Source organism: Macrobrachium rosenbergii, chromosome 16 (assembly GCF_040412425.1).
Source record: "Macrobrachium rosenbergii isolate ZJJX-2024 chromosome 16, ASM4041242v1, whole genome shotgun sequence".
NCBI lineage: Eukaryota > Metazoa > Arthropoda > Malacostraca > Decapoda > Palaemonidae > Macrobrachium > Macrobrachium rosenbergii.
Window position 1 is genome coordinate 8973939 of NC_089756.1, and position 25712 is coordinate 8999650.

The window sequence follows — 25712 nt, forward strand, 5'->3', positions numbered from 1 at the left end:
CGTGGTCGAACCACCGACGGACGAGGAATCAGGACTACAGTGACACACTAACCAGTCGGCCACAAAAGGGTATAAGTGAATACCATTACTCCCATCAACCCACCCGTCGAACTCAGGTGTTTTGCGTTTGAGCGATATGACCCACCTCTGCCATGTTGACCGTGTTATGCGTGGTAGTGGGAGATGGCTATTCAGCCGCTACGCGTAGCCAAACGCATGACTATTTATCACATCACAGTGATTCATATCAATCAAAGCTACCAAACGATCCTTTAATATCCAATTCACTCTACCTTGATGGGAATAATATATTTTCATATATGTTGGAAACACCTTTTAGTTGATAATAAGTCCATTCCGTCCCGTGAAACCACCCAGTCGGACGAGGAATCAGGACTACAGTGACACACTAACCATCAACTTATTATCAACTAAAAATTCCCCCTTCGACAACATATATGAAAATATATTACTTCGAGGTAGAGTGAACTGGATATTAAAGGACGTTTGTAGCTTTCGATTGTATATGAATCACGGTGATGTGATAAATAGTCATAATATGGCTACGTGCGACAAACGCACTACACGTCAACATGGCAGAGGTGGTGGATATCGCCTCCAAACGCAAAAACACCTGAGTTCGACGGGTGGGTTGATGGGGAGATGGTATTCACTTATACCCTCTCTTGTGGCCGACTGGTTAGTGTGTCACTGTAGTCCTGATTCCTCGTCCGTCGGTGGTTCGACCTACGGACGGTGGACTTATTATCAACTAAAATTCTCTTCGCAACATATATGAAAATATATTACTCCGAGGTAGAGTGAATTGGGTATTAAAGGACGTTTATAGCTTTCTGATTGTATATGAATCACGGTGATGTGATAAATAGTCATAATATGGCTACATGCACAAACGCACTACACGGTCAACATGGCAGAGGTGGGTGGATATCGCCTCCAAACGCAAAACACCTGAGTTCGACGGGTGGGTTGATGGGAGATGGTATTCACTTATACCCTCTTTGTGGCCGACTGGTTAGTGTGTCACTGTAGTCCTGATTCCTCGTCCGTCGGTGGTTCGACCCCACGGGACGGTGGACTTTTATCAACTAAAATTCCCCTTTCGCAACATATATGAAAATATATTACTTCCGAGGTAGAGTGAATTGGATATTAAAGGACGTTTGTAGCTTTCTGATTGTATATGAATCACGGTGATGTGATAAATAGTCATAATATGGCTACGTGCGACAAACGCACTACACGGTCAACATGGCAGAGGTGGTGGATATCGCCTCCAAACGCAAAACACCTGAGTTCGACGGGTGGGTTGATGGGAGATGGTATTCACTTATACCCTCTCTTGTGGCCGACTGGTTAGTGTGTCACTGTAGTCCTGATTCCTCGTCCGTCGGTGGTTCGAATCCCACGGGACGGTGGACTTATTATCAACTAAAATTCCCTTTGGTAACATATATGAAAATATATTACTTCCGAGGTAGAGTGAATTGGATATTAAAGGACGTTTGTAGCTTTCTGATTGTATATGAATCACGGTGATGTGATAAATAGTCATCATATATATATATATATATATATATATATATATATATATATATATATATATATATATATATATATATATATATATATAATATATATATAAATAAATATATATATATATATATATATATATATAATATATATATAAATAAATATATATATATATATATATATATATATATATATATATATATATATATATATATATATATATATATAATATATATATATATATATATATATATATAAATATATATATATATATATATATATATATATATATATATATATATATATATATATATATATATATATATATATATATATATATATAATGTTCTGAACTAATATCAAACTTAACCTAATCCAGATAAAGATGAAATTGAAATATAGAAGGTTTGATTTGGAAAAGGGCTCTTAGAAAACTCATGGACACATACATCCATCTATATATGTATATATACATATATATATATATATATATATATATATATATATATATATATATATATATATATAATTTATATATACATATATATACATATTACGTGTTGACCGCATATAGTTTTATTTACGAAGTCTTTATATAACTGAATAAGATAGCAGTGTTAATATAATAATAATAATAATAATAATAATAATAATAAAGGTGAAGCATATTCTTATATGGACTTGTGGGGACACATGTATGCTAAGCAAAAATACATGATATTGGCGTAAGCAAACCGACTTAAAAAGAAAATAATGGTTATTATGCAACATATTAACTCGGGATCCCGTCTCTTAACTGACGGTCTAGGACTTTTTGACGTGTTTTTTAGCAAAGGACATTTTGGCGTATGTTTTTTGGCATTGGAGCACAAACTTTATGGGAAGAATAAATACCTTAAAAAATTCTGTTTTTATTCTAAAAAGCAGTAAAATTGAGTGAAGATAGCACAAAAGAAATTTAATGGAATTACCAAATTGTAAATCATCATTTTTAATTTAAATCGAATAACATCAAATTTGCTATCACTAGAAAGGCTGTTTTTAAATTTTGTTTTTGTATGTAATGACAGCCATCTAATTGTTGTTTTGTTTAAAAGCTAGAATTAGATAGAAAGGCAGTTAGATGAAACACCTTCAAACCGAATAAAATACACCAAAATGTCCTTTGCCAAAAAACGTACGCCAAAACGTCGACGCCAGAAAGTCACATTCCACTTAACTGATTATCTATTAACTTTATCTCTCCTTCTCTGTCTTCCTTAATTTTCAATAAACTCCTCACAAACTCATTCTGATGGTTCTTAAGTTTCATTGTGACCCACGTCCTCCCTCACCTATATGCTTTTTAGCTTAATTAAGTTCTTCGGTTTTCGTAAGTCCATAATGCTGACATCCTCTCCAGAAGCCTTCCGCTATGTCAGAGGTGTAACAATTCCTACTGATATAATCTTCGTAAAGAGTCAGGTCAACTAAGTATTTACCAAAAGTCCAAACAAAACGTCCACACTGAGTTAGTGATCCAATAATGTTGCAAGAGATTTTCGATTTGGTGGATACCGTTATACTTTTTCTCTTTAAAATTACATGCAAAATTAAATAACATCCATTTTTAGCAGCAATTTCAGTGAATACCTTCCCTTTCATTGATTCTCATTTTTCAAAACCGCATTGCAGCCTACACCACTTCTCCAGGGAAAGATCTCCACTTGCCCTTGACAATTTTTGTCAAGATTCTGTAGCACTATCAACCGTGTGCATTAAAGAATGCACAATTAGATATGATTAGTGCTGATTTAAGCTGGTATAGTGATAGTGCAGGGTCCCACGTCATCTCGCCTGGCTCACTAATCTCCTCACAACAACATCTCCGCGTGCGTAACACGCAGACACAGGAAACACAGCATACGTCAAGCATCTTTTATACATATATCTCCATTCATATTATTGTCATGTCGAATGTATCTTTATTACCATACGTATTAGTGCCAGCATTTCAGCCATATGTACCATAGCTTCAGTTATGCCTTGTATATCAACTTATATGTATATGGTCATCTGTCAACAAAGACAAATAATTGTGTGGTGACCTGTTTTCGTTTGCATAGTGTTGGATGCTACATTTCTGCTCACAAGAGTTATTGACCTGTCTGTTTGTTGTCTGAATAAATTAATAAGTTTTTAGATGCTGACTCTTACTCACGCCTTTGCTACATTGGTGACCACGGAGATGACCAACCCAGCTAACCCTAACGATGCCAGCCTCTCCAGCGAGACCATCGCCGCTACCTCCATTCATGCAGCCACCCCAGAAGCTTGGTTCTTCAGGGCAGAAACAATCTTCTGATCGAAGACAATCACCCCCTCAACACGCAAAGCAGATGCTGTCCTCGAATTTCTGCCAGACGACGTCTTCGAACAAGGCACAGGGTGGCTTGCAAAACTTCGAACCCCTGTCACCTAAGGATTGCTGAAGGACCAGCTGAAGTCATCCTTCAGCATGCCACCTGTCCTCAGAGCCAAGAAATTCCTCAGCTACGTGGGGACACCCATAGGGGACGAGCGACTATCACACGTCTACAAACAGTTGCAGCAGCTCATCACACTACCTGCCACAGATGGCCAACTTAAGTCATCCCTAGACCTTGTGAGAGAGGTACTCCTCACAAGATTACCCCACCAAACAGTGGCGACCATGCCCAATGCCTCCACCATACCAACCGAAGAATTCCTGAGGTTGGTCGACGCAGTGCACATAGTCCAAAAGACGGCGGAACCCACACAGCCACCAACAACAGCAGCAGCATCATGACGGGCCCAGCAGTCAACCAACACAGAATCCGACAGCGACCCAGAGGACCAGCCACCCCCATCCACAAACAAAACTTCCCCAGGAAATTCATCAAAGGGAGGACCAAACAGAAGAAAGACGAACCACCCAAATGTGCTACTCCCAGTGGAGATTCGGGAAGAAAGCCCGCAAATGTGACAAAGGTTGCCTGTTTTCAGAAAACATGCAAGAGGGTTGCACCCACGACCCAACCAACTAAACGTCAGCGGTGAGAAGACTGGTTGCCCCTGCCCACGACTGTCTTTCTTCCAAGTACAAATGTAGAGGCTCCATGTGCTTCTTTATCAGGGATGAAAGGTCAGGCACAGAATTCCTCATTGACACTGGAGCATGCAGGTAATTTGTGTCAGCCAGTCTAAATGAACGAGTCAACCCTGCTCCACCTACCAGCCTCCACATATCCACTGCCACCAGAGTACCACTCAAGATGTACAGGAGGTGGGATATGAACGTATCATTCAATGGGAAAGACTACAGTTGGACCTTCATCACAGCAGATGCAGTGATAGCACTGTTAGGAGCAGACTTCTTAAGAGCACACAGCCTGCTAGAGGACATAGCATCATAACAATTGACCCCGAAAATTATTCCAACATCATCTCATCAACAACTATGCAGACGAACACCCACCACACTGTCACTGCAGCAGCAGAGACAACAAATATGCCCCATCACAGCAGCCGCCCCACCACCGGAAATATGGCAACTTCTACAAGACTACCGAGAGGTCTTCAAAGACAACCAGCAGCACGACTTAACCAAACCAGCAAAACACAACATCCAGCACCATATAGATACCAAAGGCCCCCCGATCCACTCACATTTCAGATGTTTAGCCCCGAGAAGCTTGCCTACGGCAAACAAGTGTTCAAGGAGATGGGGAACGCGGGAACATACCAAAAAGCCCCCAGCCCATGGGCTTCCCCTTCAAATGGTATCAAAACCCAACAGAATATGGTGCTTGTGCAGTGACTACCAGCAACTAAACTTCAAAACAAAACCAGATAGATACCCATTGCCTAACATGGCAAACATAACCAACGAGATGAATGGAGCAAAGATCTTCACCAAAATAGACCTGCTGAAGGGATACTTCCAAGTTCCAGTAGGAAAGGAAGATATAGAGACGACCATGATCTCACCTCCTTCGGCACCTACACTTTCAAAACTAGAGCTGTTTCGGCCTTCGCAATGCAGGAGCAACCTTCCAAATACTCAGGGATGAACTGCTTGGCAAACTTCCATTCTGCGTGGGCTAAGTTGACGATGTCCTTATATTTAGCCCCAGCCTAAAGCAGCATCCTAAAGATGCCAAAAAATGTACTGCAAATACTGCAAAGAAAACAGACTAATAGTAAGGGAGGACAAATGCAAATGGGCAAAGAAAACAATGGAATTCCTGGGACATCAAGTAAGCCCAGAGGGCATTAAACCCCTACCACAAAAAGTAAAAGCAATCACTGACCCCCCCAAAACCAACAGATTCATCCCTAGCATTGCTAAAATTATGAGCTCGTTATATCAATGCCTACAAAGAAAACAGAAAAAGTCAAATTGGTCAGAAAACCAAGATAATGCATTCCTTTTAGCAAAACAATTGTTAACCTCAGCAACCACATTAATTTTTCCTCTACCCCTTAGGTCCCTCATGTTGACAACAGATGCAAGTAACATGGTGATGGGCACCATAAGCTAACGACAGCGGAACAGAAATACTGCAATTTTGACAGGGAGCTTCTAGCAGTCTACAAAGCTGTCTGCCACTTCTGCCACATGCTCGAGGCACGACAGTTCGTTGTGCAAACAGCCCATCAATCCTTGGTGCACGCCTTCACAAAGTCAGCAGACGCATGGTCAACACGGCAACAGCGGCACCTGTCAGCAATAGCTGAACCCTCCTGCACCACCAAATACTTGAAGGGTTCAGCAAACACCGTGGCAGATGCACTATCAAGAAACTGCGTCAACACCATCCAGCTCGGGATAGCCTATCCTGAAGTAGCAGAAGCATGAAGAGACAATGCAGACCTACTGTAATGGCAGTGGGACAACCCCTCCCTTACATGGAGTAACCTATCAATCAACAGTGGAGAGACGACCATCACCTGCGAAACGAGTACTGGACGCCCTTGCCCCTACCTGACAGAAGGCCTCAGAAGAAAAGCCTTCACACTCACCCACAACCTGTCCCACCCATCAGACCAGTCAACTGCCGAATCTAGCAGAGTGGTAAATCTGGTGGGGAATGAAAAAGGACATAAAAAACTGGATGAGAGAATGCATCCCGTGTCAGACATAAAAAATCGTAAGACACGTAGAGAATGTAATAGGAGAGTTCCACACAACAAACCACCGACTTGCCCACATCTACGTCAACATAGTGGGACCCCTACCCACCTCCGAGGGGTACAGATACCTATTCACATCATCAACATAAATACCAGGTGGCCCGAAATGAAAGCCGCCATCGGATGGGTCAGCAGACATGGAGTCCCACAGATCATCATGAGGAACAGGGGAGCCAACTTCATGTCCACCCTGTGGAATTCCCTTGCAGACAGTTTGGGGATAAAGATAACACACATGACAGCCTGCAATCCAGAAGCTAACAGCATCATCAAAAGGCTACACCAGTCATTGAAAGCATCACTCACCACCAGATGTCAAGGCGGGAGCTGGAGATAGGAGTTACCGTGGGTCTTACTGGGCCTAAGAACAACACCCCACAGCATTTAACGCATCTCCAGCAGAAGTCCTATACGGCCAAGCACTATCATTGCCAGCAGATGTCTTTCAAGATCAAATGAGCCCAACATCGCCATCCGACACCCGAAAAGTATTAGAACAGATAATGCCAGCCAAGACAACCTACCACATGACCAGAAAAGTGTACGTCCCCGTTTTCCTGGGTAGACACACACACAGAGGCCCCCTCTCCTCAGCCTACCTGGGACCATACCGTATCATCCAGAGACAACACAAAGCCTACCAGATGACAGTGGATGGTAGGACAACAGGGATCTCCATCTACTGCCTAAAGCCAGCATACAGCCCAGACACCGGCCTACAACTGTAGGCCTCTCCAAAGCAGGTAGTCCTGTAGGGTTCAAGGTGAACCCCACACACTGTCATCTCGCCTGGCTCGCTAATCTCCTCACAACATCTCCGTGCACGAAACACACGGACACAAGAAACACAGCATACGCCACACATCTTTTATACTTGTATCTCCATTCATATTATTGTCATGTTAAATGCATCTTTATCACCATACGCATTACAATGTCAGCATTTCAGCCGTATGTACCATAGCTTAAGTCATGCCTTGTATATCAGTTTATATGTACAGTATATATTCATGTGAGGTGACCTCTGTTTTTGTTTGCCTAGTGCTGTCTGAATAAATTAGTAAGTTGGTAGACACTGACTACTACTCATGCCTTCACTACAACAGAATAGACTTCGACTTCTTGAGCAGACTGTGCGAGTCAAGCATCTTAGCGACTTTTGTTTGATAACTTGAATGAGCAATAGGATTTGGCCCAGTGATTACTAAATCCTGTCTTTCTTTCTTCCTAGCCTTATACTTCAAAGTTTGGGTTATCTTAGAAAGTACTATAACCGTAATCTTTTGAATATTTTTTTTTATCTCACCATAACCACTGTGTTCATCTTTAATTGTGTTTAATAGAAAACTGTTTTTCCAACCAGCCTGGCTACCCAGAAAGAAAAAAATGCCTTGGTTCACTGAGGATTACTGTATAATAATCATTTGGGGCAATGGTAAAATCTATTACTTCTGGAAGGACTCTTTACGATGAGAGGTTCTTAAGCAACTTCTTCATTGATGTCAGGCCACAGTTTCTCCTAGACACGAAGATAACCTGTATCCAGTTGCAAAGCTTTAGTTAAAGGGCAGCTGAAATTACCTTGGGCAAAGTGGACACATAAACCTCCATTGATTGGGTCCAGCTCTTAGACCTTGTCAAAGACATTTAGTCACAGGCTAAAGGGACACCATTTGAATGGAATGGCACAGTGGCAAGCAGAAAAGGGCTTCAGATCCATCCATTACAAGCAACAGTAGCCCCATTCTTCAGCAGTGCTTGTTTATCTTTATGCTGAAGGAGGTAGTTCCACTAGAGGGAAACTGGATAGCCCAAAGCAACCATCATTCTTCATTGACCAAAGGCCTATGAGTGAAGGTCGTCAGTTTGGACATGAATAGCCATTCAGTCCTGCCGAGGAAGCCAATTCGCACACACACTGGTTATTCTACAAGACTGCAGAATATTTTAACAATTTGTCCTCACAATAAAACCATTTTCTTTGTCCACTATAATAGCTCGGATCTCATGAAGGTCTCTCCAAAAAAGGATTGTCTATATTTTGTGCAAATCATAATAATAATATATTTACTTTCTGTAAACAACAGTTAATAACATACAGTTACTGTTGCAAATAAAACTCCACATCATATTTAGTTTATTACAGAATGGCAAAGCATCCACAAAATAGAAAAGCATTAACTTACATCTAAGAACATAACTGTCAGTTCAAAAGGGCATTTTTATACACTATGGGAAAGCTAAAGGGACAAGTTTTCATGTCCCACTGGAAGAGTTCAACTGAATCCTCTACTTGGTGTCGCAAAGCAAGGCAACGCCTCTCAGGGTCCAGTGAGAGGGCAAGTAATCCAGGGTCTCCAAGTCAATGGAACCGATGTATGTAGCGTCTGTCCTCTGTGGCTTCCTGTATATAGGACATTCGTACAGATTCGGATCCTTCCCACTTGTCGTGTTCACTGCGTATAAGTATATCACTGGCATCGGCTCGTAAAGGACCTGCAAAAATAATTGAGTTTCATATTAACCTTTTCACTAGCTTGTTTAATCTTTGTTAGTGAAATTTATGTAACGATAATTGTTAATGATTCATGAATTTGTAAAACAATAAGAATCACACGCAAACACAAACACTTTTACACAACACCCCTATACCAAAATTTTGAATTAAAAATTTTTCCCCAAGCAAGGCTGGGGATAATGGGTACAATAATCTCCCGCAAACGCCGGGCAGCCAGATAGCAGCAGTCCTCTTCTATCAATTCAGGACCATAAAATAACTTTGGACAAAACTCTATTAAGTTACTCTTCTTTCTTACCAAGAGACAAAACAAGTCTTGCATGAAAGAAAATTGTATAACCGGGAGGGAAAAATAAAAATGCCACCCTCGAACACTACTTTCAAACGCTGAGCCATAAGAGAAAAATTAAATTTCATTCATGAACTTTACTGACAAATATTGGGACACCAAACCTAAGAAAAACTACAGGCTAATTTTAGGCAACAACTCTAAAACAAAAAGTGAGAATTTCACTTAAATTTTATTTACAGTCATTGAGACAACAACCTTAACCATGCATAAGAATTGTTCTAACCTTCGGTCTTGATTCCACAAGTTTCCCTTGCTTTCGGTCCCACGAGGCACCTTCCAAGAACAGCCCGTAAATGTAAACTCCCTCTGGTGGTGGGTCATGAATGTCCTCACGATTAAAGCGAGTCACGAGATTCTGCAGAATTACGCAGTCCAGGGACCACCCCTTATGTTGACGTGTCACTTCCTGTTTGGAGTGTAATTTAGCATAATATATTTGCTTTGGTGATTAATCACAGTTCCTTTGGCTGGCATGCTGTTAAATGTGCATTGTTGTATAAATAGTATCTTAGTTCATTTTATAAATGCAACTTTATTAAAGTTGGGTGGTGGTCGGTTTTGATTAAGCTAGTCTTATGCCAGAACGGGTCCTTGCCCTCGGGTGGCTTTTAAGTGTGATAAGGTGTTGAAGCTGTTCACCCAGCCTAGGCGATTAATAAAACAAATGGATGTCTATAATTATTAGCATATCATTCAATACAATGAAATACATTATACACATATACTATAAGTTGGTTACCGAAAGAACTCCAACACCGAACTTCCTTTTTCTAATGAACGTTACCTGTCTCATCGCTGTAAGGAAGCCTTGTGGATTGAAGAAGCCCGTAACCCAGAAGCTCTTTGGCCTGCCATGCTGGTACCACTTCCGGAACTGACAGTCTCTTTCCAGCAGCTCGGTGAACCAGAAGCCAAGAGTGGATGATTCCCAAGAGAGCTTGAAATAAACAACATTTGATCCAGAAAACTTTCAGGTATTTTGCATGAGACATGAACACATAAACTATTGGAGGATGAGTCTTAGGTTATCTCAAAGAATATGAATTATAAACCACAATAGCATACGTCCCGGGTTATCTTCAATGTGACCAGAAACATTGAAGAATAAATCATAAGTTATTTCATATAAAAAGGCAAGTAGCTACAACTGAACACAACCCATGGGAAAAAGTGTTCATCCTGAATCTGAATAAGACAGAGGAGATATTAGGAAAGATTTTAGAATTCATTAGTAGTGTTGTTAAATAAATCAAGTCACCCAATTTGAGGGAGAAATCAGAGGGGCAACTGAGATAACCATGAAAATCTACAATCTAAACATTTAAAAATAACAATCTATTAAGCTACGAAATGAAGAACAGGAGCAATAACAGCCATACCTTTCTCCATCTTTCTGGTACCCGGGCATCGTACATAGCATCCAAGGTGTCCTTAAGAGATGGGCTCATGATAATAGTGCCTTCGATGGCAAGGTTCATGTCTTGGAGCGTGTGTCGAACAGTCCTCAACACCTGCCATACAAGAAACATTATATTGTATATATCAAAATAAATTTACAGATCTGTGAAATTCGATTGACACCTTTTAAATGGACCGTTTAGAAGAACATATGGGTGCTCTTTTGATATTTATTTTAGTGATTTCACTTCCTCATTTCTCGAGAAAACTGGAAGAAGTCGCCAAAATGTTATGCTGGGATAATGACAAACTTATGAAGCAAAGATGAGTGAATTTTACAATACTTATTTTCAGTTTTTTTTTTATTTTCTCATACTTTTCACATAAGGGTATTCCATTCGGTGGCACTTACCTAACAAATTAATGAAAACTTATGCTTATTCCAAATGATTTACCAAAACAATAATTACCTTCAACATACGATCCAGTTCTTGTCTGAGAAAGATATTCATCGGAAGAATGGCGCCCATTCTGGTCAGTGACTCACGAATCTGTAGTGACGATAAGATGAGAACTGAAGGCAAGGAGCATAATGAAATGTTTCGAAATGTTTAAACAATATTTATTTTAAATTCAGCACACCATTTTCATATCGTAAAGTATGGCTGACATTGTAGTTACAAATTTCAGTGAACCACCAATACAAAATGTTCTTTAATTAATAGATGTCAATTTTTTTCGTTAAGAATATAATCAATTTCACATTATAACCATAACTGAGATGACTCACCGGCAACAGTAAATAAGACTGTGAATTAGGGGAACGAAACAAGGGCTCGTTTGTGAAGCTAAGAGAAACGTAGAATGGAGTAAATAATCAATAAAAAAAAAACACTTCTGACTCCTTCTTCTAACATCTACATCTGCTCCTGCTCCTCCTCCTACTCCTCCTCCATCTACTCTTCCTCTTCCTCCTACTCCTCCTCCATCTACTCTTCCTCTTCCTCTTACTCTTCCTCTTCCTCCTACTCCTGCTCCTCCTCCTTCTACTCTTCCTCCTACTCCTCCTCTTCCTGCTCCTGCTCCTCCTCCTCCTAATCTTCCTCCTCTTCCCACTCCTGCCCCTCCTCCTCCTTCTACTCTTCCCCTACTCCTCCTCTTCCTGCTCCTGCTCCTCCTCCTTCCCCAGGGTCACCCCAATGTCCACGAACTCTCACGCCTACTCTCTACAGTCTTACCTCATGTTGGTTGTACTCATGAGGTAATTTCATCAACATGTCATTGGCCAGACGAGAAACGACTGCCTCTCGCGTCTCCCCTCCCCTCTGGCCTCCTCCCTCCTTAGGCTGCATGCTCAGGATTGTGTCAAGGATCCCCTTGGCTGTGTTAATTTGGTACCTGAGAGGGAATTAATCAACTGCTGAAAAAATACGAATCTATTTAGAAACTCCACAGCTGTGTTAATTTTGTACCTGAGAGGGAATTCATTAGTTGCTGAAAAAATACCAATGTGTTGAGAAATTACCTAGCTGTGTTAAACTGGTACCTGAGAGGGAATGAATCAACTGCTGAAAAAATACTAATGCGTTTAGAAATTACCTAGCTGTGTTAATTTGGTACCTGAGAGGGAATTCATCAGCCACTGAAAGAATATTAATGTGTTTAGAAATTATCTAGCTGGTTAATTTGGTACCTGAGAGGGAATTCATCAGCCACTGAAAGAATATTAATGTGTTTAGAAATTATCTAGCTGTGTTAATTTGGTACCTGAGAGGGAATTCATCAGCCGCTGAAAGAATACTAATGTGTTTAGAAATTACCTAGCTGTGCTAATTTGATACCTGAGAGGAAATTCATCAGCCACTGAAAGAATATTAATGTGTTTAGAAATTATCTAGCTGTGTTAATTTGGTACCTGAGAGGGAATTCATCAGCCGCTGAAAGAATACTAATGTGTTTAGAAATTACCTAGCTGTGCTAATTTGATACCTGAGAGGGAATTAATCAACTGCTGAAAAAATACTAATGTGTTTAGAAATTACCTAGCTGTGTTAATTTGGTACCTGAGAGGGAATTCATCAAAATACTATCGAAAGAATACTAATGTGTTTAGAAATTACCTAGCTGTGCTAATTTGATACCTGAGAGGGAATTAATCAACTGCTGAAAAAATACTAATGTGTTTAGAAATTACCTAGCTGTGTTAATTTGGTACCTGAGAGGGAATTCATCAGCCGCTGAAAGAATACTAATGTGTTTAGAAATTACCTAGCTGTGCTAATTTGATACCTGAGAGGAAATTCAGCAACTGCTGAAAAAATACTAATGTGTTTAGAAATTACCTAGCTGTGTTAATTTGGTACCTGAGAGGAATTCATCAGCCGCTGAAAGAATACTAATGTGTTTAGAAATTACCTAGCTGTGCTAATTTGATACCTGAGAGGAAATTCATCAACTGCTGAAAAAAAATACTAATGTGTTTAGAAATTACCTAGCTGTGTTAATTTGGTACCTGAGAGGGAATTCATCAGCCGCTGAAAGAATACTAATGTGTTTAGAAATTACCTAGCTGTGCTAATTTGATACCTGAGAGGAAATTCATCAACTGCTGAAAAAATACTAATGTGTTTAGAAATTACCTAGCTGTGTTAATTTGGTACCTGAGAGGAATTCATCAGCCGCTGAAAGAATACTAATGTGTTTAGAAATTACCTAGCTGTGCTAATTTGATACCTGAGAGGAAATTCATCAACTGCTGAAAAAATACTAATGTGTTTAGAAATTATCTAGCTGTGTTAATTTGGTACCTGAGAGGGAATTCATCAGCCGCTGAAAGAATACTAATGTGTTTAGAAATTACCTAGCTGAATTTGATACCTGAGAGGAAATTCATCAACTGCTGAAAAAATACTAATGTGTTTAGAAATTACCTAGCTGTGTTAATTTGGTACCTGAGAGGGAATTCATCAACTGCTGAAAAAATACTAATGTGTTTAGAAATTACCTAGCTGTGCTAATTTGATACCTGAGAGGAAATTCATCAACTGCTGAAAAAATACTAATGTGTTTAGAAATTACCTAGCTGTGTTAATTTGGTACCTGAGAGGAATTCATCAGCCGCTGAAAGAATACTAATGTGTTTAGAAATTACCTAGCTGTGCTAATTTGATACCTGAGAGGAAATTCATCAACTGCTGAAAAATACTAATGTGTTTAGAAATTACCTAGCTGTGTTAATTTGGTACCTGAGAGGGAATTCATCAGCCGCTGAAAGAATACTAATGTGTTTAGAAATTACCTAGCTGTGCTAATTTGATACCTGAGAGGAAATTCATCAACTGCTGAAAAAATACTAATGTGTTTAGAAATTACCTAGCTGTGTTAATTTGGTACCTGAGAGGGAATTCATCAGCCGCTGAAAGAATACTAATGTGTTTAGAAATTACCTAGCTGTGCTAATTTGATACCTGAGAGGAAATTCATCAACTGCTGAAAAAATACTAATGTGTTTAGAAATTACCTAGCTGTGTTAATTTGGTACCTGAGAGGGAATTCATCAGCCAAAAAAGAATACTAATGTGTTTAGAAATTACCTAGCTGTGCTAATTTGATACCTGAGAGGAAATTCATCAACTGCTGAAAAAATACTAATGTGTTTAGAAATTACCTAGCTGTGTTAATTTGGTACCTGAGAGGAATTCATCAGCCGCTGAAAGAATACTAATGTGTTTAGAAATTACCTAGCTGTGCTAATTTGATACCTGAGAGGAAATTCATCAACTGCTGAAAAATACTAATGTGTTTAGAAATTACCTAGCTGTGTTAATTTGGTACCTGAGAGGGAATTCATCAGCCTGAAAGAATACTAATGTGTTTAGAAATTACCTAGCTGTGCTAATTTGATACCTGAGAGAGGAAATTCATCAACTGCTGAAAAAATACTAATGTGTTTAGAAATTACCTAGCTGTGTTAATTTGGTACCTGAGAGGAATTCATCAGCCGCTGAAAGAATACTAATGTGTTTAGAAATTACCTAGCTGTGCTAATTTGATACCTGAGAGGAAATTCATCAACTGCTGAAAAAATACTAATGTGTTTAGAAATTACCTAGCTGTGCTAATTTGGTACCTGAGAGGGAATTCATCAGCCGCTGAAAGAATACTAATGTGTTTAGAAATTACCTAGCTGTGCTAATTTGATACCTGAGAGGAAATTCATCAACTGAAAAATACTAATGTGTTTAGAAATTACCTAGCTGTGTTAATTTGGTACCTGAGAGGAATTCATCAGCCGCTGAAAGAATACTAATGTGTTTAGAAATTACCTAGCTGTGCTAATTTGATACCTGAGAGGAAATTCATCAACTGCTGAAAAAATACTAATGTGTTTAGAAATTACCTAGCTGTGTTAATTTGGTACCTGAGAGGGAATTCATCAGCCGCTGAAAGAATACTAATGTGTTTAGAAATTACCTAGCTGTGCTAATTTGATACCTGAGAGGAAATTCATCAACTGCTGAAAAAATACTAATGTGTTTAGAAATTACCTAGCTGTGTTAATTTGGTACCTGAGATTCATCAGCCGCTGAAAGAATACTAATGTGTTTAGAAATTACCTAGCTGTGCTAATTTGATACCTGAGAGGAAATTCATCAACTGCTGAAAAAATACTAATGTGTTTAGAAATTACCTAGCTGTGTTAATTTGGTACCTGAGAGGAATTCATCAGCCGCTGAAAGAATACTAATGTGTTTAGAAATTACCTAGCTGTGCTAATTTGATACCTGAGAGAAATTCATCAACTGCTGAAAAAAATACTAATGTGTTTAGAAATTACCTAGCTGTGTTAATTTGGTACCTGAGAGGGAATTCATCAGCCGCTGAAAGAATACTAATGTGTTTAGAAATTACCTAGCTGTGCTAATTTGATACCTGAGAGGAAATTCATCAACTGCTGAAAAATACTAATGTTTAGAAATTACCTAGCTGTGTTAATTTGGTACCTGAGAGGGAATTCATCAACTGCTGAAAAAATACTAATGTGTTTAGAAATTACCTAGCTGTGTTAATTTGGTACCTGAGAGGGAATTCATCAACTGCTGAAAAAATACTAATGTGTTTAGAAATTACCTAGCTGTGTTAATTTGGTACCTGAGAGGAATTCATCAGCCGCTGAAAGAATACTAATGTGTTTAGAAATTACCTAGCTGTGCTAATTTGATACCTGAGAGGAAATTCATCAACTGCTGAAAAATACTAATGTGTTTAGAAATTACCTAGCTGTGTTAATTTGGTACCTGAGAAATTCATCAGCCGCTGAAAGAATACTAATGTGTTTAGTTACCTAGCTGTGCTAATTTGATACCTGAGAGGAAATTCATCAACTGCTGAAAAATACTACTGTGTTTAGAAATTACCTAGCTGTGTTAATTTGGTACCTGAGGGAATTCATCAGCCGCTGAAAGAATACTAATGTGTTTAGAAATTACCTAGCTGTGCTAATTTGATACCTGAGAGGAAATTCATCAACTGCTGAAAAAATACTAATGTGTTTAGAAATTACCTAGCTGTGTTAATTTGGTACCTGAGAGGAATTCATCAGCCGCTGAAAGAATACTAATGTGTTTAGAAATTACCTAGCTGTGCTAATTTGATACCTGAGAGGAAATTCATCAACTGCTGAAAAAATACTAATGTGTTTAGAAATTACCTAGCTGTGTTAATTTGGTACCTGAGAGGGAATTCATCAGCCGCTGAAAGAATACTAATGTGTTTAGAAATTACCTAGCTGTGCTAATTTGATACCTGAGAGGAAATTCATCAACTGCTGAAAAAATACTAATGTGTTTAGAAATTACCTAGCTGTGTTAATTTGGTACCTGAGAGGGAATTCATCAGCCGCTGAAAGAATACTAATGTGTTTAGAAATTACCTAGCTGTGCTAATTTGATACCTGAGAGGAAATTCATCAACTGCTGAAAAAATACTAATGTGTTTAGAAATTACCTAGCTGTGTTAATTTGGTACCTGAGAGGGAATTCATCAGCCGCTGAAAGAATACTAATGTGTTTAGAAATTACCTAGCTGTGCTAATTTGATACCTGAGAGGAAATTCATCAACTGCTGAAAAAATACTAATGTGTTTAGAAATTACCTAGCTGTGTTAATTTGGTACCTGAGAGGGAATTCATCAGCCGCTGAAAGAATACTAATGTGTTTAGAAATTACCTAGCTGTGCTAATTTGATACCTGAGAGGAAATTCATCAACTGCTGAAAAAATACTAATGTGTTTAGAAATTACCTAGCTGTGTTAATTTGATACCTGAGAGGAAATTCATCAACTCCTGAAAAAATACTAATGTGTTTAGAAATTACCTAGCTGTGGTAATTTGGTACCTGAGACGGAATTCATCAGCTGCTGAAAAAATACTAATGTGTTTAGAAATTACCTAGCTGTGTTAATTTGGTACCTGAGAGGGAATTCATCAGCTGCTGAAAGAATACTAATGTGTTTAGAAATTACCTAGCTGTGTTAATTTGATACCTGAGAGGGAATTTATCAACTGCTGAAAAAATACTAATGTGTTTAGAAATGGCACAGCTGTGTTAATTTGATACTTGAGAGGGAATTTATCAACTGCTGAAAAAATACTAATGTGTTTAGAAATTACCTAGCTGTGTCAATTTGGTACCTGAGAGGGGATTCATCAGCCGCTGAAAAAATACTAATGTGTTTAGAAATGGCACAGCTGTGTTAATTTGGTACCTGAGAGGAAATTAACTACTGTATGTTAATTTGGTACCTGAGAGGGAATTCATCAGCTGCTGAACAAATAATAATGTATTTACAAAATCCTTAGCTGTTAGTTTGGTACCTGAGAGGGAATAAAGTCAAATACTGAAAAACACTGACTTACTTAAAAATTAATCAACTTAAAATGGATATATACAAAAGCATGCTGGCTACAGAAAATGAGAACCTAATAAGTTCTTTAATTAAATCTTAATCGACTTCAATCCAATAAAAACTTAGGGAGGGAAACTTGAAGCAATCAAATCTAACTGCAAGGAACCTTCAAGGAATTCCCTTCACCAGTGCCTTCGAATTTGGCTGAGCGGGAACCTGAAAATAATTCACTTCATCACTACCTTTAACTCTGAGATAATAAAAACACAATTCACGAGACTCACGTGATTGACTGATTGATTTATTGCTACTAAGACTGACGTCACAACATCTAGGTTAGACTCACGTGATGTCAGCATTGGGATGTAAGCCAAATACTTCCGGAGAGTCAGTAGGCGGGAGAAGATTGACAAATTCTATATAATCAGCTTGACTTTTACACATCGGGAGGCCATATCCCTGGTAGAATCTGCCGATTTCATGATATGATCAGATATTTGTCGCATAATCTACATATGAATGTATTATAAATTTTTTGCGATATACAATGAAAAGGGTGTTTTCTCATATTTGTTTTATAATCATAAGAATAGATATCAGATGTTTGTGATATAATCTGGTGATGAAGATACAGTCATATGTTATAATTAATCTGGCAATAAATGATATTAGTAAATGTTATCTAATTAGAGAATTAACCTTGTAATTAGATAACCATGAAGCGATATGACGATAAAAAAACGACGCAAAACCTTAGGTTAAAATCTGACTAATACAAAATGCGTGATGTTTGTGACATATGACTACTGTTACATGACATGATAAAGGAAAGCACTTAATTACTAATTTTAACATAACTTGCAACTTTTCTTTGCAAGTGGCACCTGAGTCTCCTCACCTGAAATCAGACGTGAGCAGTCGTTCATTGAACCATACGTGCAGGAAAGTGAGGAGCAATCTCTTGTCGAAATCCTCCGTAACCCTTCCGCCATACTGGATCTCACCCAACATATAACAAACCGTGACCCACGAAACGCCCTACGGAAGAACATAAAGAGAGAAACACTTTATTGTGCAAAAACTTACAAAAGTACAGAACAACAACAGGTAACCCAGGCGCGGTATGCATACGGGGGAAACCCTCTATGGTGAATGGCATTGGCTGTAATATTATACATATCTTTTCCACCCTATTGATGACAAGCCAAAAGTCATTCATCAGGGTACTCAGGTAGTGTTGCAAAATTTAGATGATTACATATGACTGCATAGGGGAATTACAATACATCAAGTAGAAATTATTCATTAAAAGACTGCACGACTAGATGTGACTTCAGTTTACAAAGTATGCAACATTTATATATACCGTACATTAAAAAAATTTCATTTATTGCTACAAAAAACGCATTTTATAAAAAAAAGGATGTTCCGGTGGATTTCGTCCATTTATAATTTCTCTCAAAGTAACTTTAATATAACTGATGTGTGGGTATTTATGAAGCTCTGATTTTAGTTCTAATTCCATGTCCTGTTATCCGGAATAGGAAGGTTTTGACATCACAAATCCTGGAGATTCATTAGTTACCAGATATTTGACAGAGAGAGAGAGAGAGAGAGAGAGAGAGAGAGAGAGAGAGAGAGAGAGAGAAAATATCTCCTTCAAAGAAGACATTTTGAACACTGATACCTTATTGGAAAGTAGAATCTTACCTTCTTAGGGTCCATGTCATCCAGATGGTTTTGAATAAACTGGACAGACGCCTGGAAATCCGCCTGATTGAACTCATAAGGTATATTCCAGCCCAGAGAACCGTATTTTCTACGTTCCAGGACCACGGTGTGGAGAAACGCAGTGGCATACAAGAGCCGGGGCCACTGGTGAGCATTTGAATAGTCCAGTAAGTCCTGGAATGAATTCAGCATCATGAATCTGTCCAAGGTTTTGAGCCTTATAAAGATACTATTATTATTATTATTATTATTATTATTATTATTATTATTATTATTATTATTATTATTATTACTGTATCCAGAAGATGAACCTTATCCATATAGAACAAGCCCACAGGGGCCACTGACTTGAAATTCAAACTTCCAAAGAATATGTTTCTCATTTTATAAACATATAGAATATATTCGCATTATCCTGCATAAATATTAATTGCTGTAACCTTGAGTTAAAGTGACCTGACTTTGACCTTACCTGGGAGATTTCAGCGTAAGTTCTCTTCAAACTCGCTCGTATTCCTTGTGGAGGTTCATTAGTGAACTTGACAGAAATCTGCGAATGAATCTTTCTCAGTGGCATTGTAAAGAATCATTCATGTAATAACAAGGTGACAGTGAGGTGGCGAAGAAATTAAGTTAAATTTTTTTGTCTTTAACGCGATGAAGGGTGAGATGGATTACCGAAGACATATACAAAGAAATGAACATTCAGTACAATGAATTTCTTCTATTATATGAAACAGGCACATGGCATTTTAAGTAACACTTAATACTAATTAGTCAAGATTCAAATTCTAATGACAAGCAATACTGATTAATGAAAAGTTACCTCTTCAATCCTAAATTCTTTTAAAATAATAAAATTCAAATACCTCAGACATCCCAGCTACAAAACCATCATCAACCCACAGCAATACGCAGGGAAAATGGAGCTAAGAAAATAAGGAAAGACAAACAGTAGTAAGAGAATGCTTAATTAAATAACCTGCAAGAGTCCTATGGGGAAAAGTGGATGAACCTCCGTTGTGATCCAGAGTCTGAAGCCTTTGTGTACGTTTCCGAAATCCGTGACGGCGTCCAGCATCTCCTGGCAGAAATCCAGACTCAGGTGGCAGTTCTGGAGGAGGAGCCACCGGCCTGCTGTCATGGATTCCGAGAGAAGTCGTCTGGCGTGCGATTCTTGGCCCTGACCCATTGAGATGGATTTCATCTCTGGAAAGTAATATACAGTCTATTATGTATATCTATGTGGGTTGATAAGGCATTTCAACCTGTGCAATTATAACAGAATTTCAAATAACAAATTAACTGACAAGGTGATTCAAAACCTCCAAGATAACACTAGATGGCGTGCACTAGAGGAAGAGATTAAGAACTGGTATTGAAATTATTTCAGTCTATTTGGAGGTTTTAGTGTCCCGCCAACTGAAGGGACACCAAAAAGTATTTTCAACGTTAAACAATGTGAAGACCTGATTTCCAAGAACTGTCACTGCCCCGCAGAATTCTATGGAAGAGAAATGTGAATCTATAAGACATTATAGATTTACCTAATCTATATTACTAGAAGGATTGCCTACCCATCTCTTTAGTTTTTGCCAGAACTTCGATCTGTGCCGTGGGATCAGCCCCTTGTGACAAGAGGCAGACGAGGGGAGTTCTGCAGTCAGATTCTTCCAGGGTGCTTTCCAGGTCTAAGATGACACTGTCTGCATATTGTTCTCCAAGTGAACCTATGTATGTTTTGCAAAAAATACGAAGTTATTAAATGTTTGTAAGGAAATGAGCACACTCATGTTAGGGTCTACTTTTTTTTAGTTGGCTGGAAGCTTATTTTGCATTATTCTTATTTCTGTGAAATTTTTCCATCATCTCTGGATCATAAAAATCATATAAAACCTGCATCACTCTACATAATCACACTTAAAAAAAATAAGAGATTCAAATAACGAACAGATTCTCTTACTACAATACACCATTGGCAACAAATTTTAAAAAAATTCTTATGAAAGGTTAATATTATCTGTACACAAAATATGCAAAAAATAATTATAAGCTATCTAGACTTAATCTCCTTCAATCAGTCTTCTCAACCTGAAAATATAAAGGATAACTTCAAAAAATTGTCTATAGCCTTGTCATTGTGGCACCAACTGGTATTTATACATTTATTAGCAATACGATACAGCAAACTACATTTAATACAAGCTACGTTTAAGGTAAAAGTCCCACCAGCTACAGGAAAGTGCTTTTCTACACCAGTGTTAAACTCCACAATATCATCTCCATGTCCCTAGATATAAAATAGTATTCTGTATAATGTTAGGTTATTTTTCCCATAAAGAACCCCTGTAAAGGAACGCAAAGGAAATGCAGACCTTTCAGAAGGGTATAAAAGGTTGAGGAAGGGAATACCAAATAATTATACATAAACAAAGAATGTTAAGAAAGAGTGGGAATGCACACTTATTGGTGTGGAAGGAATGTACCTCGTTATCAAGTTTTGAAAGGTGGTAATATATTGCAAACATCTGTAAAGATAAATCCAGAACAGTTCATTGTCAATACACCTTTTTAGAAATATCGTGTAGGTCCAAGATAAGAGAGAGAGAGAGAGAGAGAGAGAGAGAGAGAGAGAGAGAGAGAGAGAGAGAGAGAGAGGTGAAACTCCCTATACTCAACACTACTGTTTTTCCTTGCACTCTCGTGACGAAAGTTCACTGGTTCTTTCACTATTGTTTGATGACCAAAACTGAATAAACCATGACAGGAATGTGTATCTTTTAAATGAAACTCCTTTTAATTGTATTGCATCTAAGCTTATTTACATAACCTTCTTAAATGGGTTCACTCCAGGATTAATTGCTTATATATATATATATATATATATATATATATATATATATATATATATATATATATATATATATATATATATATATATATATATATATATATATATATATATATATATATATAATATATATATATATATGTATATATATAAATATATATATACATACATACGTATATATATATACACATATATATTGCACATACAATTGCTACTGCTACTTCTACTGTGAAAACTACACAAAAAATATTTTCAATAAAACAGTTATTCCCTTAAATACAGTGCACTGTGTATCCACAACTGGTGTGAGACATCAGCTGTCAAACTAAGCGCAGCATGTAAGAAACTCGTTGCAGGGTTTGCACAATTTAGTGTCCGTTTATCAGGATAATGGACGGCCTTTAAAATCACCCGAGCATGATTTTGAAAACCTCCATCCTTATCAAATTATGCCAGTGACAATTCACTGAGCAATCTGCTGACCTCAGCTTACAATCCTTGCTCTCCGTAAACAGAAGTCTGAGAACCCCAGCCATTTCAAGGAACATTGTGTAACTTAGAGTTTTCTTTAGCCGTCTTCATCCAAGGGATTGTCACAATGATGAGAGAATTAGCTTTTGTCCTTAATTTAATTTGACTTGTGATTTGAAAACTAAATAATATATCCTTCATGATTATCTTTCATCTGATCTCTAGAAAATACCAGAATTTAATTTACAGAAAGTCATGGGGCTTCAAAATTTACACACACACATACACATATATATATATATATATATATATATATATATATATATATATATATATATATATATATATATATAATATAGTATATATATATATATTCATATATATATATATATATATATATATATATATATATATATTTATATTCATACACATATACATACTGTACATATAGTATATATATATTATATATGTGTGTATGTATGTATAGTATGCAAATACGGTTGAGGAAATAATACCCACTTCGAATATATCTCCGAGCCTGGGAAATGGTTCTGTCTGGGCACCATGAACGTATAAGCAGCAACTGGCGGAACATGTCCAAGTTTTTCGAATACCCACACGGGAGCTCTTCCTGTTAACAGAAATCAACAAATGAATAAAACACAAATTTAGTTAACAATTTTAATCTTTCAAAATGCAGAAAAACAAATATATATAGCAAGAGATCACATATGTTCGTGTGTACATAAACATACGTATAAAGCCTATAACAGGAAGAGCCTGTGTTGCCACATGACCAATCTACCAACCGGTGAATGTGACCAAACTTAACATCTCTGTGCCATTTCAAGGGTACTATTGGCTTCAAAGAATTGTAATTCCTAAGAAGTTATTTCCATTTTCTATTCGTTAATTAACATTACCAAGTGGGGTTATCAATTTACCAAAGGCCTCGAAATATCAACACTTCCTGAGTCTTCTTGCTTTCGTTGTTCCTTAACTTTATAATCTTCGACTCCATAATAGGTAAGACTTTCGCATCCCTCCTGCTTAAGCAATTTTTCCATCTTTTAACTTTCCTTGTTTCCATGGTACTGGTATGATGAGGCTAAATGTTGTTTAGTCAACAACAACTTTAATTTTACTCAAGAGACATTTACTGAGCATACCACGGAAAACAGTGGGAAGCTATATTCTAGAGCAAACAAGTTTCGAATACCTAGCAAATATTGCCTTGTGGGTATATTAGTGATTTAACAAAATAATAAAATAAAAACAGCAAATTACCTCCTCTGGCTTATCTTTCTCGAACCACATCTTCCAGTCCTTCTCGTTGTCCGTAATTTGTTCTAGGATGTTGATGAACTGGGGCAGCTTGCAAAGCTCCACTAGATTGAGCCACGTGATGTCCAGAATCCATCGGAAGGGCTTCGGTTGCACAGTTTTTAGGTCCAGGGAAGCACCACCCTAAGGTTATATAAGATCATAAATCGGATGTTCCCTAATTTTGCAAAATATGACAAAAAGGGGTTGTTTTACTCGGTAGAATGTACACAGATACTCAGTAAATTATTATTCTCATTATTTTCCTATCATTCATTTCATTTTGCTTAGTAGAATGTACACTCATACTCAGTTAACTATTATTCTCATTATTTTCCTATCATTCATTTACTTTGGTTAAAGGCAACACCTCGACCTGACTCTAAAATTCAACAAGAGAGACTGACAGAGATCATTTAACAAAAGGGGTTAAATATAAATTATGAAAATAATCCAGTTACAGTTTACTAATAAATTCTGTTGATAAGACTGTAAGACTTCCTCATATTATAAAACTTCAATTTATCTTGAAGAGTTTGCTATTAACATTGCACTTCTAAGTCTTGAAGCATTTGGATCCTATCAGCTAACTTCAGGATGTTCGCTCTTATCAGAAAACCTCGAAAAGTCTCTAAGACGTTTGCCCCTATCAGCACACTTCAATAAGCCTGGAATTTTTCTATTATCAGAAAGCTTCAAAAAGTCTCGAAGTTGTTTGCCCCTGTCAGAAAACTTCAGTTTATCTTGAAGAGTTTTGTCATTATCGGAAAACTTCGAAATTCTCGAATATATGTTGTCTATCAGAAAACTTCAGGTATTCCTGAAAAAGTTTTGCGCTAATCAGAATAGTCCAGTGTTTCTTTACTAGTACTGCTCTAACCCAAAAACTTCAATGAGCCTACGAAACTCGGCCCTCTATAGACACTTCTAAGAAAGGAACTGTTACTTTGATGAACTTCATGAACTCCTCATGGCTGATGTCCCCGCTCTGCATGTCGATCTTCATGGCCAACAGCAGGGTGAAGAGGAACTTATGCCTCTCGTAGAAACCCCGGCAGGCGTTCTTCCACACCTGGTTCGTCAGGAAGCGGATGATGTTGCAAATGCGATTCTTCGGCGAGTTGCTCCGCTCTGACCTGGAAGAGGCAAGAAACAACGTGGGTTGAACAACAAGAAAGTAATGTCTCACAAATATGTTAATGATACTTGATGGTATTTCCGAACAACGTTAGGTTGACAAGTACCTTAATGTGCACATTTAATTTGCAAGTACGAGCAAACAAAATGGCTTTGGTAAATTCAACTTGAAAATGATTGACATATTTCTAAATGTTTTCTCATGTAGCGAAAGTCTCATTGAATGTGATACATACATAAATATATATATATATATATATATATATATATATA

General features: G+C 37.7%; 2 protein-coding genes across 2 annotated transcripts in view; one reads left to right on the forward strand and one right to left on the reverse strand.

Annotated features, from left to right (window-relative positions):
- The first annotated feature begins 6175 nt into the window (after positions 1 to 6175).
- LOC136846877 (uncharacterized) lies at positions 6176 to 7087 on the forward strand. The gene is made up of 2 exons (XM_067118127.1): positions 6176 to 6240; positions 6490 to 7087. The coding sequence occupies exons 1-2, from the start codon at positions 6176 to 6178 to the stop codon at positions 7085 to 7087; spliced, it is 663 nt and encodes a 220-aa protein (XP_066974228.1).
- Positions 7088 to 8890: 1803 nt separating this feature from the next.
- Positions 8891 to 25712, reverse strand: part of LOC136846878 (dynein axonemal heavy chain 5-like) — a gene marked incomplete at its 5' end in the record, with an annotated part of 135482 nt that continues 118660 nt past the window's right edge. Inside the window, 15 exon segments of the mRNA XM_067118129.1 lie at positions 8891 to 9246; positions 9844 to 10026; positions 10405 to 10557; positions 11000 to 11131; positions 11489 to 11569; positions 12257 to 12416; positions 18273 to 18395; positions 18825 to 18964; positions 19637 to 19831; positions 20130 to 20207; positions 20640 to 20866; positions 21235 to 21387; positions 23499 to 23610; positions 24267 to 24446; positions 25249 to 25438. Coding sequence (XP_066974230.1) covers positions 9040 to 9246; positions 9844 to 10026; positions 10405 to 10557; positions 11000 to 11131; positions 11489 to 11569; positions 12257 to 12416; positions 18273 to 18395; positions 18825 to 18964; positions 19637 to 19831; positions 20130 to 20207; positions 20640 to 20866; positions 21235 to 21387; positions 23499 to 23610; positions 24267 to 24446; positions 25249 to 25438 — 2314 coding nt within the window.